General features: G+C 35.9%; 1 protein-coding gene across 19 annotated transcripts in view; it reads right to left on the bottom strand.

Moving 5' to 3' along the window:
- Nucleotides 1–4,247: 4,247 nt before the first annotated feature.
- itih3b.2 (inter-alpha-trypsin inhibitor heavy chain 3b, tandem duplicate 2) overlaps nt 4,248–16,782 on the bottom strand; it is a 28,009-nt gene continuing 15,474 nt past the window's right edge. For 3 of the 19 annotated variants that reach the window (NM_001441590.2, NM_001441591.2, NM_001442264.1), the window contains 11 exon segments: nt 4,248–4,767; nt 4,842–4,926; nt 7,233–7,381; nt 10,060–10,234; nt 10,329–10,427; nt 10,509–10,577; nt 10,959–10,979; nt 14,706–14,741; nt 15,073–15,090; nt 15,303–15,332; nt 15,429–15,551. In NM_001441590.2, coding sequence (NP_001428519.2) covers nt 4,653–4,767; nt 4,842–4,926; nt 7,233–7,381; nt 10,060–10,234; nt 10,329–10,427; nt 10,509–10,577; nt 10,959–10,979; nt 14,706–14,741; nt 15,073–15,090; nt 15,303–15,332; nt 15,429–15,551 — 920 coding nt within the window. In that variant the 3' untranslated portion in view covers nt 4,248–4,652. 19 annotated transcript variants of the gene reach the window in all.

The following is a 16,782-nucleotide window of genomic DNA, read 5'->3' as shown; positions in this document are numbered from 1 at the left end:
ATGTCATTTTATACTTTGCCATCTATGAAGCACAAAGGAGCTATACAGGGTGCGCCATTTAGATACACCTTAATAAAGCGGGAATGGTTGGTGATATTAATGTTCTGTTTGTGGTAAATTAGTATATGTGAGGGGGCTGGTAAATAACTCGTGAAAGAAGAAATTTACGTTAAAACCTAGCACTCTATTGCCTTTTTTTTTTTTTTTTGGTGAAATTCCCAATAAGTTTATTAAGATGTATCCATATAAATGGCCCACCCTTTAGTTTGAACAGTTTTTGGTTATATAATAACAATTAAAGGGGTTCAGAACGCTTTTTATGACCAAAATAAACAGACATTTAAACAAATATCTTCTTGTGTTCTGCAAAATAATAATAATAATAATAAATGAATGAATGAATGAATAATAATAATAATAATAATAATAATAATAATAAATGAATGAATAATAATAATAATAATAATAATAAATGGTTTGGGGTGAAGCAGTGGCGCAGTAGGTAGTGTTGTTGCCTCACAGCAAGAAGGTCGCTGGGTCGCTGGTTCGAGCCTCGGCTCAGTTGGCATTTCTGTGTGGAGTTTGCATGTTCTCCCTGCGTTCGCGTGCATGGTTTCCTCCGGGTGCTCTGGTTTCCCTCACAGTTTAAAGACATGCGGTACAGGTGAATTGGGTAGGCTAAATTGTCCGTAGTGTATAAGTGTGTGTGATGAATAAGTTGGCGGTTCATTCCGTTGTGGTGACCCCGGATTAATAAAGGGACTAAGCCGACAAGAAAATGAATGAATGAATAAATGGTTTGGAATTAAATGAGGGTGAATAACTAACAGTGTAAAAAGTTATAAGTTCACCTTACTTAAATGAACTCTGTGCTTATACATTTTAGGTAAAGTCAACAGTTCTATGTTATTATGGGTTTACTCACTTTTTTAAGTAAAGCACAAATCCCTTTTTACAGTGAATGAACACTGTAAAAAAATTCAGATTTTCAAAACGTTACTGAATTTTTCACAGTAAATTACATTGGTATCATATTACAGGATTTAACTGTAAATATTCACAGTAACATGCGGTATTCAGAATTTTATTGTGAAATTATCAAATTAGCATGATTTCAGCAAATTACTGTACAAAGGGCTATATATTTTGCATTTTAGTTACAGGAATTCAAACTCTTTTTTATTTTATTCAACATAGATATTAAATTAACATTTATGTTAGTGTTGGCAATTGTTTGATATTTATAAATAACACAATGTTATTGCAGACCCAAAAACTATTTGGTTACATCTTCAAAAATAACTCATCCTGTTTTGAAATGACATGAATCTCATTGTAAATTTTCATTTTTGGGTGCACTGCATCTTTATTTCATTTTATAAGGTTAACATGGAAATATGAAATAATTTTTTAATGAACATAACTTTGTACTTAGCCAAAAACATCATACACTGGAACAAAAGTAATTGATTTATAAAACCAAACACTGTTAAAGACCCAAAATGATTTCAAAGTCAGGGTAAATGTCAGAATGACTAGCTGAGAAAAGCCTGCTTCACCATAAAATATAGTTAATTCTACAAGATAATACTGTGAAATCACAGTAATGGACTTTATTATCTACTGTAAAGCTACACTATATGGCTGTAATTTCACAGAAATTGAATATAACAAAATTAAAAATAATAAAAATATAATATAATAAAAATAAGAATATAATAAAAATACAGTAAATATGAACTAGCTCACAGTAATTAGTTGTGAACTTACATACAGTATTTTACTGTGAAAGTAATGCAATTATTAGCCAGTAATTTACAGTGAATTTAAGCTCAATTTCTTTACAGTGCATACTTTACTTTTTGGTTAATCATTCCTCTAATAACTACTGAAAACATGAGTTACATAAGCTTGAATTTATGTCAGGTTCCTTTAGGGTGTTACAGAAAGTCATAAACTTACGTGATCTGAAAGTATAAACGACATGGGCAAAGGGCAAAACAAACAGATAAAGTGACCCATGGGTAATTTAGATTGTCTGAGTACCTGCTGACTCATAAATACCCTCATTATTATCTCCTTGAGGACTTAGCTTAATCCAATGAATCACCATGACTTGGTTTATGACAAAGCTTGCTCGATGTTGAAGCATGTTGTCCATTTGCCTGTTCTAGTCAGCACACGTCTGATGAAGGGAAGATGATTGATCAACAAAACAGTTTGTATATTGACTAAAACCTTAAATTAGTTTCCCCAATTCACTGGTGTTTTTGCATGTGTTTACATTTTCAAATAGCAATTTGGGACTTTTATTATGGGTTTTGATATATTATCTGGACTGGTCAGGTTTGGGTATCAAAAAAGGGTAATAAGATGCCAGTATTTTTTTATTTCTATGTTTACTTATATACAGTGGGGGAAATAAGTATTGAATATGTCATGTTTTTATTTTCTTTATTTTTTTATTTTAAAATTCATCTAAAGAAGTTGTTGATTTGAACCAGATTTTGGTAAAAACCCAAACAATTTCAAGCATAAAAATAAAATAAAAAAATCTGCAGTAATTAGTAATGTGTAATAATGAAATGACACAAGCAGAGAGTGCTGAAACTTATTTAACACTTATTATAAAAGGCTTTTTTGGTAATGACTATTTAAGGACGCCTCTCATATAGAATGAAGTCACATGCATTGTTCAGGTGTGAGTTTTTCACAGACTTCAACAAAGTGTACAAATTTGGATGGTTCTGTGTGTATCCTCTATTAAATCTGATCTTTATTGTGTATTCTCTATTGGATTTAAGTCAGGTGATTGGCTGGGCCAATCTACAGCTTGATTTTCTTTCTCTGAAAGCATTTGAGAACTTTCTTGCCTGTGTTTTTGCTGAAATGTCCACTCTGGTTTTATCTTCATCCTCTTGCTAATGTAGATGTTGGACTGAAGCAGCGAATATTATATTTCCACAGAGGAAGGACAGAAAGTTGCTGAAGAACTACTGAGCGATGTCAGCTGCTGTCTGGGCTTTTACTGCTTTTTAACACCTCCCTTTCTGTTAAAATGCTAATTAATATTGTTTAGTTTGCACATATGGACTTTGTTGGTTGCTAATCAACATCTGGTGAAAATTTCAGGTCAACAGCACTTTTAGAAATGTGTTTTCTGAGAAAAATGGTGACGTGTTCAATACTAATTTCCCTTGCTGTATATGATTTGTTCTAAACAGTTTTGAACAACTAAAATATCAATAAAAGTCACTCTTCTAATGTTGAATTACATTTTCAACATCAAAAGTTTAGGAGCAAAGATCAAAATCCAATAATGCAATTTTGAAAATGCAATTAAATCTTAAACATCCTAAACATGCAACTGTTAATCAGCTGATTATTTTTACAGTGTTGATAGATTCCTTTAAGGGTTTTATCAATAAAACTTGTCTGATTTTTGCAACACAGACTCATTCTGAAAACGTAACCCTATACGGCAGAAGTACTTATGGTTGCATTTTGGCTTTATAAAACGAACACTACGGACCGGTATGATGTCGTTCCTTTTCATGCTTACTAGCTGACCAAAACAAAATCAAGACAAAAGACAAGAAGCCAAAAAATGAGAATAAACAAGCAAATAACAGGGTGAGAATGTGGTCAAATCTGAAAATCAGGAAATACCTATTCTTTTTCTGGATTAATTTTGAAAACATTGCCGGTTGGGTTTAGGGAAGTAGGTGTACGGGTCAATCGGTGCTTTTGAAAGCATTATCGGTTGTGTTTAGGGAAGGTGAAGGGTAAGTCAGTCGTTCCAGCCTGATCTCACGAGAAAACGTAAGTATTTTACGTTTTGCCAGTTTATTGGCTAATTCATAAATTGTACGAATTATATCGTACAAATTCATACGAATTAGCCACTAAATGAAAAAGTTACGAATTGCCGTGAGATTGTGTTGGTCGATCGGTCAGTCACTCATTCAGTCGATAGTGACCTCTGGTGGATTTAGGCAAGAACAGCAGGCGTGAATGGCACTCGCGAGACAAATTTGAAATCTCAAAAAGCGTACACAGCTGCCTCCGATGGATTCGCAAATATGTACCCCCTGGGACAAATTTGGCGCTCTGAAGAAATGTACATAGCGGTACATTTTCAGAATGAGCCTGGGTTAGATTTTTGTTAGGGAAATGTTTGTAAAATTAAAAGACAATATTGACAATGTACTTTCTATGGGTAATGACACCAGAAATAACATCAGAAAAAAATGTCAATATTAATTTATTTTAAATAGTTTACAGATTGCAAAAAAATCCTTATAGACATTTACTGCTTTATATTTCTAATTTCCAAACATACTGTATTTAAATAATTTGATTACTATTATATAAGCCTTGAAAGTATGGCTTTTTATGGCTTTTAAAATAACATGTTCTGAATTGTTATATTCAGAATTGTATTATATTAATTCAGACTTTGATTGTGTTCAATTGAATTGCAGATAGGTCTGTATTATACATATTTTATATCATAGTATGACATCAGAGTTTAATGGAAAGAAATATTTATTTGATCAAATTGCAATCCCAAAGCGCACATCAAACAAAGTGTAGAAAGCTCTCGTTCTAACACATTGTCTTTCTGCACTGTCCTGGTCTTTCATTGAACTCTACATCTTAGTTACAGTGAATTCAGAAACATCTCCCCCCATCACAGCCTGGAACGAGACCAGCCAACATCTGATAACCGGAGCTGAAAGAAGCCTGTAGTCTTTGACATCCTCCCTGCAGACATAGACATTTATAGTATACATATATAGAAGAAAACAGCAGCAGGGTGTTTATTTTTCATCACTTACAAGTCTGCCTTCACTTCCTGGTTATTTATCTTCAAACTCGGCGGTTGTGATCCTTGAATCTCATCATATGAAGCATCAGATTTCCCTACAAATATTCACATTGTTTGGGATTTAATAATTACAGAACAGCAACAGAACAATATGTCATTCAACGGGAAACTGCTGATACATTTAAAGTGCTCCATTTTGTGTTGATTGTTTCATCACGATACAAAATAATATTGATACTCTTAGCCAGCGATATGATATTTTTGGATGCTTATTCTGCAATGCGAATTGGTCATTTTGATTTACCTGAATTCAGTGGAATATCCATTCATGTTAAGATATTATGAACATTAATAACATTAAATTGCACTCTGTGAGAGTTGCGCTTTCATCGTCGTTCACAAAAAATGCACCATATAGTTTTTTTTAAATAAAGAAAGGTGGGAAGATTACAATTGACAATTAAATAACACACAGTGGCAAAGCAGCGGGGGTAGATGAGATTCACCCAGTGTATCTTAGGTCACTGGATATTGTGGGGCTATCTTGGCTGACACGTCTCTACAATGCCGCATGGAGGTCGGGGACAGTACCTCTGAACTGGGGAACCGCGGTGGTGGTTCCCATTTTTTAAAAAAGGGGACCGGAGGGTGTGCTCCAACAATAGGGGGAATCACACTCCTCAGCCTCCCTGGGAAAGTCTATGCCAGGGTACTGGAGAGGAGGATCTGGCCAGAACCTAGGACTTAGGAGGAACAAGGTGGTTTTTGTTTGGGCCGTGGCACATTGGACCAGCTCTATACCTTCACCAGGGTGCTCGAGGGTTCATGGGAGTATGCTCAACCAGTCCACATGTGTTTTGTGGATTTGGAGAAGGCATTCAACCGTGTCCCTCATGGCATTTTGTGGAGGGTGCTGTGGGAGTATGGGGTAAGAGGCGCTTTGTTAAGGGCTGTCTTGCCCCTGCATGAACAGAGTAGGAGTTTGCTTCGCATTGCTGGAAATAAGTTAGACTTGTTTCCAGTGCATGTTGGACTCCGGCAGGGCTGCCCTTTGTCACCAATTCTGTTTCAAGAGTTCCCACTTAGATATGCTTGGCACTTATAGCAGGTTTGGCATGCTGTCCCGGGAGAGAACCCTGAGCTCGGAGATATTTGAGCCCAGGGCTCCCGCCCGGTCTAGAAGCATATCAGGAGAACCGAGATCAGGTAGGTCTCGATCGCTCCCCCTTTAGAAGGGGAGAAAAAGGAGGAGATGGGGTGGAAGGGGGGATTCTTCCAAAATGAAGATAGTGCAATGGGAAGAAAGTGATCCATTTATACTAAGCTAGGATCATTCTGATTGGATTATTACTGATTACGGATGAGTGGCCAGCGGTGCACAATCATATCACGTGCTCCTCTCGAAATTAGTTTATGAAACTTCACTTATAATTGTTATGGACAGAATTTCAAAGCGCAGCCTTAGGCTGGAGGCGATTCGGTTCGGGACCACAAGATTTCCTCCCTGTTATTCGCAGATGATGTTGTTCTGTTGGCTTCATCAAACATGGACCTTCAGCATGCACTGTGGTGATTTGCTGCTAAGTGTGACGCGGCTGGGATGAGAATCAGCACCTCCAAGTCCGAGGCCAGGCTGCTCCACCGGAAAAAGGTGGCTTGCCATCTCCAGGTTGGAGGAAAGTCCTTACCCCAAGAGGAGGAGTTCAAGTATCTTGGGGTTTTGTTCACGAGTGAGGGAAGGATGGAACGTGAGATCGACAGGCGTATCAGTGCAGCAACAGCAGTAATGCGGTCGATGTACTGGTCCATGGTGGAAAAGAAGGAGCTGAGCCGAAAGGCAAAACTCTCAATTTACCGATGAATCTACAGTCCTACTCTCACCTATGGTCATGAGCTTTGGGTCATGACCGAAAGGACAAGATCTCAGATTCAAGCGGCCAAAATGAGTTTCCTTTGCAGGGTGGAAGGGCACACCCTTATAGACAGGGTGAGGAGCTCTGTCACCCAGAAGGAGCTCGGAGTAGAGCCGCTGCTCCTCCACATCGAAAGAAGTCAGCTGAGGTGGCTCGGGCATCCGTTTCAGATGCGTCCTGGATGCCTACTTAGGGAGGTGTTCCAGGCATGTCCCACCGGGAGGAGGCCTCGGGGAAGACCCAAAACACTCTGGAGGGACTATGTCTCTCGGCTGGCCTGGGAACGCCTTGAGATCCCCCCGGAGGAGCTGGAGGAAGTGTCTGGGGAGAGGGAAGTCTAAAGTTTTCTTCTAAGCCTGCTGCCCCCGTGACCCGGCCCCGGATAAGCGGATGAAAGTGACATGACAATTCCTAAATACATCTTGAATTGGCTACTTTGAATATTTACTTTGAATACTTTGAATATTTACGCAGGGAAGCTCTCATACCTAAAATCCCTGCCAAAACGACATCTTTTGGTTGTTGTCGAACAGCAGGCCACAGAAACACCTGACCATTTATCTTGTGAAGAAGAACCACAATGCGGATATTTCCCATGGTAATGTCCAGTTCATTGCTTTGCAGAATCAGAAACACACTGTTGACACACAGAAACTGAGAAGTGAATTCTAGTTCTTTGATTATGAAGGATTATATCACAAACAATTTATTCCATTAGTAAAATATTACACCTTTTGGGATTGTAATACTATTCACAAATATTGGCAAGATCTGAATAAAGAGATAAATGGAAAAATGGGATTGAATCTGAAATGTAATTTTAGGGAATTTGTTCTTAAAAAAATACCAAAAAATGATACACATCTACTAAATACACTGCTAACAACTAGTTAAAAGGACATTACAAAGAAATGGCTCAAGGAAGACCCTCCATCTGTATTTGAATGGCATGATATTGTAAAAGAAGTGGAAGTACTGACCCTTAAGACATTCATTCCTTCATTTTTCTTTGACTTATTCCCTTTATTAATCAGGGGTCACCACAGCGGAATGAACCGCCAACTTATCCAGCATATGTTTTACACAGCGGATGCCCTTCTAGCTGTAGCCCAGTACTGGGAACACCCATACACTCTCACATGCACACACATACAATACGACGAATTTAGTTTATTCAATTCACCATGTCTTTGGACTGTGGGGGAAACTGGAGCAGCCGGAGGAAACCCACTCCTATATGGGGAGAACATGCAAACTTCACACAAAAATGCCAACTGGCCCAGCCGGGACTCGAACCAGCAATCTTCTTGCATGATATTGTAAAAGAGGTGTATGATATGGAAGTACTGACCCTTAAGACAACAGTCCTATAAAATTTCTTTATATTGGGGAAAGTGGTTGAAAAAAGAAATATGATGTTTTAATGTTATTGTTGGGTCGCCTCACAGCAAGAAGGTCGCTGGTTCGGGCCTCGGCTGGGTCAGTTGGCATTTCTGTTCTCTAGTTTCTCCCACAGTCCAAAGTCATGCACTATAGGTGAATTGGGTAGGCTAAATTGTCCGTAGTGTATGAGTGTGAATGAGAGTGTATGGGTGTTTCCCAGTGATGAGTTGCAGCTGGAAGGGCATCCGCTGCGTAAAACATGTGCTGGATAAGTTGGCGGTTCATTCTGCTGTGGCAACCCCTGATTAATTAAGGGACTAAGCCGAAAATGAAATGAATGAATGAATATTATTGTGGTGGTTTTGTTTATATGTAGCTGGAATCTCCCCTCAAGAGCTTTTCGATCTTTGATATGTAATCCTTAACAGAGCTTCATATGGCAGGATCTGATCAAACATAAATACTTATGAATGTAAATAAGATTGTATACAGTGGCCTTGGTACTTATATTGTATGTCTTTTTGTTTTTATGCTTTCATTTGAATGTGTTTTTGCTTTGATTTGTTTGTAAATTAAAAAAAATCAAAAATAAATTAGTAAAACATTGCATATAATTTATCTAAACTGAAGAATGACCATATTAATGCTCAGTACAATGTTTAACTAATTGCCTTCAATAAGCATAACAGAAAAAGACTAAAATTGTCATTTATAATACTTTTCAGCTTTAACCTGTGTGCATCCTTATGTACATTTCTGTCTTTTTAATTTATAATTCAAACAATTTTGGGTGTGCTGATTCAAACAGCATAAATGTTGGCAGTAATTTAATGGTTTTTTAACATTCCACCCTCCTTTCATACATCTGATTTACTCTAGGTACAAAAAACAAGTGATTCTCAGGACAAAGATGTCCCAGTTTAAATTGAAATGTTTAAGCAAAATGTCAAACACATAAAAACTTTAATATTTTGTCCTGTTTTTAAAGTTTAGCTTGGGTAGAAAATACTTTTCTTGTTATGTTTTCTGCTTTTAAACACTACTGGCCAAATCAATTCATATTACGTAATCACGAGTATGTGGGTTATTGGTATGAGCAATGGATATCAGAGTTTGTTCTATGCCTATCATAAAATTTGTAGGGTCGGGAGTTTTATGTGTCAGTAATACTAATAAAGCATCACAATGAAATCAGTTTCTGATCATTTATTTATCCATGACATATAATAAGCCTTTAACAGCCGTGATATCCACCTTGTTAATCTTTGGTCCATAGGCTATGATTAAATACAAAAAACATAAAATTAGCTTTGAGTGATGTCTGGAAACAATTTAACACAATTTAAATAATAAAAATTGGTCTAATAATTCTGACTTCAACTGTACATTTACTATTGTGATTTAAACTGCATGAAAAGGCAGCATTAATGATTAGCATAATGTTCAATTAATGGACTAAAAACGAAACTGAAAGTTATTATACTTTTCAGCTTTTACCCTTGTGCAGTGTTGTGGATATTTTTGTCTTTACAGTTTACATTTTCATAAGTATTTTATTGGAATTGTAATATTCCACACTTGTTTCCTTTCATATATCTATATATGAAGATATATTCATCCAATCAATTGAAATGATTGGTGGAGACATTTCAATAATCGGTGGATATTGGTGAGGACAATTCATTCAACGCCCAATAGCTAATTTAAAACGAATACCAATATAATATCTACTTTAAAACGAAACCTTGGTGTTAAGAACAAGATTTAAACAAAGAAATTGTTCAGAAGGAAATCTTAAGAATGCATGATAATTATAAAACAAATCTGCTTAGTCTTCGCTACATTAAAAATATTACTATACAAACTGTTAAAGAGTTCATTTAGCCTCAAATCAAGTTATTGCATGTTAAGAAGAAAAGACAGAACATTTACCCCTCTGCGTTGTGTTGGGTCAGTTCCTGGTCCCATAAGAACTCGACATTATTCTGGCCGTCGTTATATTTAATAGACCTTTTGTCTATTACCAGGTCATGGTTTGATTTGTAATGTAAAGCAATCCTTCGGAATCCATTGTGCCTATGTGTGGACTCTCCATTCATAGAGAACTCTAGAAATCAGTAAACCGACACAGTAAATATGCAAAATCCAAATGATAGCAAACCATAAATGCATGTATTATGGAGTAAATGTGTAGTAATAACCTGAAGCTGAATCTTCTAAGAGTTTGAGTTTGTTTGGAACAGGAACGTCAAAACAAAGCGGCTTAGACTGACCAACAGCAGGAAGTAGGAACCGACTAACTGTTGGAAAACAATCAAATGTGGAACCGTGTTTTATAAAATGGCATAATAAATAGTTTTATTTGAGAGATGTTTACATACCTGGCACAAGACCAGCAACACTTGTAGCCTTTGGCAAAGTTCTCCTTGGCATATGTGTGGGCAATATCACTAAGGCCAAGAGAGAGTTTAAGCATTTAAATGAGACTTAAAGGGATAGTTCACCCAAAGAATGAAAATTCTGTCATAATTTACTCATAATTTCATCGTTTCAATTTCATTTATGAGTTTCTTTCATATGTTGAACACAAAGGGGGAAATTTTGAAAAATTCTGGAAACCTGTAACCATTGACTTCCATAGTATTGGCCTCTCCTACTATGGAAGTCAATGGTTACAGGCCTTCAAAATACCTTTTTATGTGTTCAACAGAATCAAGAAACTAATAAAGGCTTGGAACCAATTGAGGGTGAGTAAACAGTGAGTAAATATTCATTTTTGGGTGAACTATCCCCACAGCTAGGGTACATTTACCTGAAACAAGTCTACTTACCAGCAGAACTCAATAAAAGATCTAAAAAAGAGGAGAGGTTTGTTTTTAAAACAAATTAAATTTGTAATTAAAAAAGTTTTTATAATACAGTTCAGTAAAAGCAGCTATTGAGCAAAGCACTCATTTTGAAATAGCTTAACAGCATGCAGTCATCAGTAATTAAGATGAACTAAATTAGTGTAGCGGTATTTCTCAAAAATACAATGATTAATTCCTAAATATTCCACAATAATTACTTTGACAAAACTAGTGTTAGATTTCAATCATTTTCTTTTCAAACATTGCTGATTTTTTTTTCCAATTTAACTGCAACACGGGCCCATTCTGAAAAAATGGTCCCATTGACGTTTCTGGAGACTGTAAATTATTGAGCAGGAGGTACGTATGGCTGCATTTAATTTTTTTTAAGTGAACGCTACGGAGCAGTATGACGCTGTTCCTTTTAGCACTTACCGGCTGACCGCTTACCTCTGTGTGAAAGGCTTTTCCACCACAACCTGTTTATCCAGTTAGCTTGTCGTGTACGTCGGCGGACTTTAGACTCAGAGCGAAGTTGACTACGACGATGACTTGGTTCAAGTCCAGGGAAGAGCGGTTCAAGAAATTAGTTAAGACAAAAACAGAATCCAAAAAATAAAATAGACAAGTGAACTACATAGTGAGAATCTGGTAAAATCTGAAAACGTGGTAAAAATCAGACGAGGGCTTTTCTTTTACTGGATGGCTTTTTAAACCGTCAGTTGGGTTTATGGAAGTACGTGGGTGGGCGGATCAATCTGTAAAATTGGTTGGTTTTAGGGAAGAAGTAAGGTGGGTCAGTCGATAGGTCGGTCGGCCAGTTAATCATTTAGTCGGTCGACAACGGCCTCTGGTGGGTTTACCCAAGAACAGCGCAGGAGCGAAAGGCACAAAGAGACATTTGAAATGCGAAATAAGCGCACACAGCGGCCTCTCGCGGATTCGCGAAAACAAAAACTGGAAAAATAAGTACCTCCTGGGACATATTTTGCGGTCTTCAGAAATGTGCACGAATATCCTACGTTTTTAGAATGAGCGTGGGTTGTTCAATTACAATTGGTTTTGATATTAATGAAGCAATTAAAAAAATAAAGCATTGTAAGTGCTATTATAAACACATTATCAAGAAACAGTGTGAGGTTTTAACAATGAAAGTCAAACAACAGCTGATTTCAGGCTGAAATTAAACAAAGTGGATGAACTATGACGTCAATTCCTATGTAAAAACCCGGAAGCGAGTTAGCATTTTAGCAGATCTGGTTCCCTCGTCCCAAAGCCAATGGACATTTTGAATGGCATTTCAGTTAAATTGCTTAAATAAGGTTCGTGGCTGACACAAACTCAAGATACTTTCACGTTATATTCTATGACATAAAACACTTCATTTATACCTTATATTGTTGTTTTAATCACTTACGCTTCTTTAAAAAGACGGTTGCTATCAAGTTGCCAAATGGGACTACAGGCCGTGTCGGAGACATTATACATTATTGATCTGGTCTTGTCTGGAGCGCAGCCCATTTGCGTTGGCATTTGGATTTGTCTGTGATTTAAGTATTTTTATGAATAGTATTTTACAGTTAGTAGTATTTTTCTAATTAGGAATTCTTACTGTGTGTGGATAATGCCTTCACCTGTAAACACCGTCAAGACATTAATCTGTTGATCCTTTATCTTAATTAAGCAATATTATGGAGATTCTGCTTACCAGTGCAGCCTCTCTCTTCCCTGCTCTCAGTAATGCAAACGTATAAATAAATGTGTAAACATACTGTGACGAGCATCCCATGGAGCTATCAGCGTCGTCCTGGAGAGGAACGAGGAACACCTGGGCCCTCTCGGTCCTAACTAATCAGCACCAGCTGCAACTCATCCAAGACCGGCTACATAAGCCACACCGAAAGAATGAGAAAGGGAGAAGCATACGAAGGAAACAGAGCAGTAACACCTATTCTCCCTTTCTTACCTCCAGACAGCAGTTGGTGACGGATCGGGTTCCTAGACCCATCTCACAGACACTGAGCACCCCACAGATGAAAGAACATCACCCGCTGGAGCACCCCTTTGGATCTTGCACTCATGCACCTTTGTAAATAAATCTACCCTCTGGGATCTAAACTTAGAACTCAGCTGCCCGTATCATCACCAGAACCCCTTCTTCTCATCACATCACCCCATTGGTAACCTGTTCATTTTCGAATTGACTTTAAAATCTTGATGTTAACATTCAAAGCCATCCACAATCTCGCCCCTCCATATTTGTCTGCCCTCATCCACATTTCTGTTCCTTCTTGCACCCTGCGATCTTCTTCCTCCCTCCACTTGTCTGTTCCCTCTTCTCGCCTTTCAACTATGGGCAACAGAGCATTTAGCCGCTCTGCTCTGCGACTATGCTCATTACCACCTGCCATCAGAAATATTGACTCCCTTACACTATTCAAATCAAAACTCAAAACCCACTTATTTAAGATGGCTTTTAATACTTAATTTTATCTGCACTATTGCTCTGTATATTTTATTATTTCTCTTGTTGTTTTATTGCTCTTGTTGATTGTACGGTGTCCTTGAGTTGCTAGAAAGGTGCCTTTAAATAAAATGTATTATTATTATTACTTGTATTCTCTTGTCGTGTGATTCTTCAGCCCATCACAATACCTATGTCATTTTAACGAGATCAATACATTTTTCGTCTTTTTTTTCTTCATCTGAACACATTTAAGTCTGTCATAACTGCAGTATTTACACTCCTCCTTAAAATGTATAGCATATGTGACAGTATGGGCTGCTTTTCGCTGTACTTCGTGACATAAATAGAATATAGAATCTTTTTCTGTGTCCATGATGGAACTTGCAGGCATTTAGACATTTCCTTCAAGCCTCATTTCTGTCGTCTGTTATTAAGGTAAGCGGGCTGTTTTTCCCACATAAAAAAACGATCCAAAAGGCATGTAGGTCTATGTGTTTTTGTGTATTTATTTGTTTATAATATATAGCGTGGATTATAATATAATAAACCGAGAGAGTAAAACTTTGTCATGGACCATATTTCTAAAAATATGCTTGAAAAGTTGTCTGTAGCAGGGTGGTGCTGACGTCACAAGGTACTGTAGTCCGTTTATAGCCTAATGTCAGCTTTTCATCCGTTTGTATTTAAGATCCAAAAGTGCTAAAAGTTGTATTTTCATGTGAAGATTATCCGTGTAAGCGTAATAAACAGTTTTTGAACACAGAGCTTATTATTTGCAATCTTTGAAAAGCCTATGAGAAAAACCTATAGGGATTTTATCGAGGAAACCAGTTTTATGCTAGCAGCCGATTAGCCTACAAGGTGACATCATAGTTCCTCCACTCTATTGTTGTCGTTGTTATTATTATTATTACAGCTACACTGTCATACCCACCACTATGAGCAACAACATCTAGGAAAGAAAAGGTTTAAACAATATAAACACAAGATGATCTTTTTTCTCTAGATTATAATTTCAAACATTGTGGTTGATTTGTGTATATATATAATGCCTTATTTGACTTTTTCAGTTTGACAACTATTGATTTTGACATATTGAGCATATTAACAACAAAGCATTGCGAATGCTATTATAAACACATTCTTAATAAATATTGTGAGGTTGTCACTGAAAGTCAAACAACAGCTGATTTCAGACTGAAATTGTATAATTATTATTTCTATAATTATTGTTATTATTACAGCAACATTGTCATACGTACCATGTTGGTCGAAAAAACCTAGAAAAGAAAAAGTGTCTAGATTATAAAAACAAAGATTTTCATATAATTAGCATTTCATTTCCATCATTTCTTTTCCACATTAAAATATATTTCAAAATATTTTTTATTTTTTTATACATTATGCCTTATTTAATAAGTTCATTTTGACTACTATTGATTTAGACGTTAATAAAGCAAATTAACTAAAATTAAACATTAAAAAAAGTTTATAAACACACTTGCAAGAAATCACCGCAAGTCATAGAACAGCTTATTTCTTTAGGCTGACACTGAATTATTATTATTATTATCATTATAACTGTTGTTGTAGTAGTTGTTGTTGTTGTTAAAAAAATTAAATACATACCTTTAGGAACAACAGAAGCTAGAAAAGATGAAAGTTTAGTCATTTTACACACAATAAAGGTTTTTTTTTACATTACTTAGAAAATGTAATAGCTTACACTCATTTAATAATTGCTAATTAGACAAGGGACGCATGATATGTACATGACTGCTGCTGTTTTCTTTTTTTTTGCTATTGGTTTTAAAATATTTGATGACAAACACTGACCAGAAAAGACATGAAGCTATTACCTTCCTGAAGAAACGCGCGATTTGATCCACCTAAAAAAAAATGGGTTTTTGTTGCATAATTATAGCGTACAGTAGATCATACAGTAGGTCTATTAATTAGTTTTCTTTCAAAATGTGTGTGCATACCAGAAAATCTTCCATAACTGATACTTGCATCGGGTGGACCAGGTGGACCAGGCAGTCCAGGTAGAGCATGCAAACCAGGTTGACCCGAGTTAGTGGTATAGTGGTGGTGACTAAATCCTGGTGCTGTTTCATAAAACAAATAAAACAAATCAATGCAGATGCAGCTAAAGTCAGCATGCAAAGAAAAAGTATCTATAATCATCTTTATACAGCAAAGATGGCACAGAAACCAAACCTAAAATGGCATAAACTTATTAAAATGTGCCTTTACACTAACAGTTTAATGCAGCACACTTGTAGGGTCTTCACACTGAATTCCAAGCTGACACAGACCTGCTTAGCCATCTTAAATCAGCAGTGTAAAGTTGACTATCTATCAAAAACAAAAAGTCTATCAAAAAGATTTTTGTTTACAGTTATTACTTTAATTATTTGTTTTGTAATTTTGACTTAAACCCATCTGGTTTTCATTTCAAAATCCTAAAACAAAATAGTGTTTTTGCACTAAATGTCCTTTTTAGTACTACAAATGTTTAGTGACCACACTATTAATTTAATAAAATTGTATTGTTTAAATGCTCCAAAATGTATTTATATTTACTGACCTTTTCAAAAGAGGGTATACTCATTTATTTTTTACATTTATTTTATATATATATATATATACTGAACATACATACAGTGCATCTAAAAAGCATTGATAGCGTTTCACTTTTTCCACATTTTTTATGTTACAGCCTTTTTCCAAAATGGATTAAATTAATTTATTCCTTTACAATTCTACACACAGTACCCCATAATGACAATGTAAACAAAGTTTTTTTTTTGATTGTTGCAAATTTATTTAAAATAAAAAACCTGAAAGATCACATGTACAGAAGTATTGACAGCCTTTGCCGCAAAAATGGGCAAAAATTCCCAAAGACAGGTGTGCCAAGCTTGTGGCATCATATTCAAAAAGACTTGAGACTGTAATTGCTGCCAAAGGTACATCAACAAAGTACTGGGCAAAGGCTGTGAATACTTCTGTACATGGGATTTTCCAGCTTTTTATTTTTAATAAATTTGCAACAATTTAATAGTGTCAATTTTTTGTGTGTAGAATTTTGAGGAAATAAATGAATTTAATCTATTTTGGAAGAAGGGTGTAACATGAAAAAAATATGGAAAAAGTGAAGTGCTATGAATACTTTCCGGATACACTGTGTATACATACATACATACATACATATATATATATATATATATATATATATATATATATATATATGTGTGTGTGTGTGTGTGTGTGTGTGTTTGTATATACATATATATATATATATACATATATATATATATATATATATATATATAT

Source organism: Danio rerio, chromosome 11, assembly GCF_052040795.2.
Source record: "Danio rerio strain M-AB ecotype USA chromosome 11, GRCz13ab, whole genome shotgun sequence".
Lineage (NCBI taxonomy): Eukaryota > Metazoa > Chordata > Actinopteri > Cypriniformes > Danionidae > Danio > Danio rerio.
This window is presented reverse-complemented; position numbering and strand designations above follow the sequence as displayed.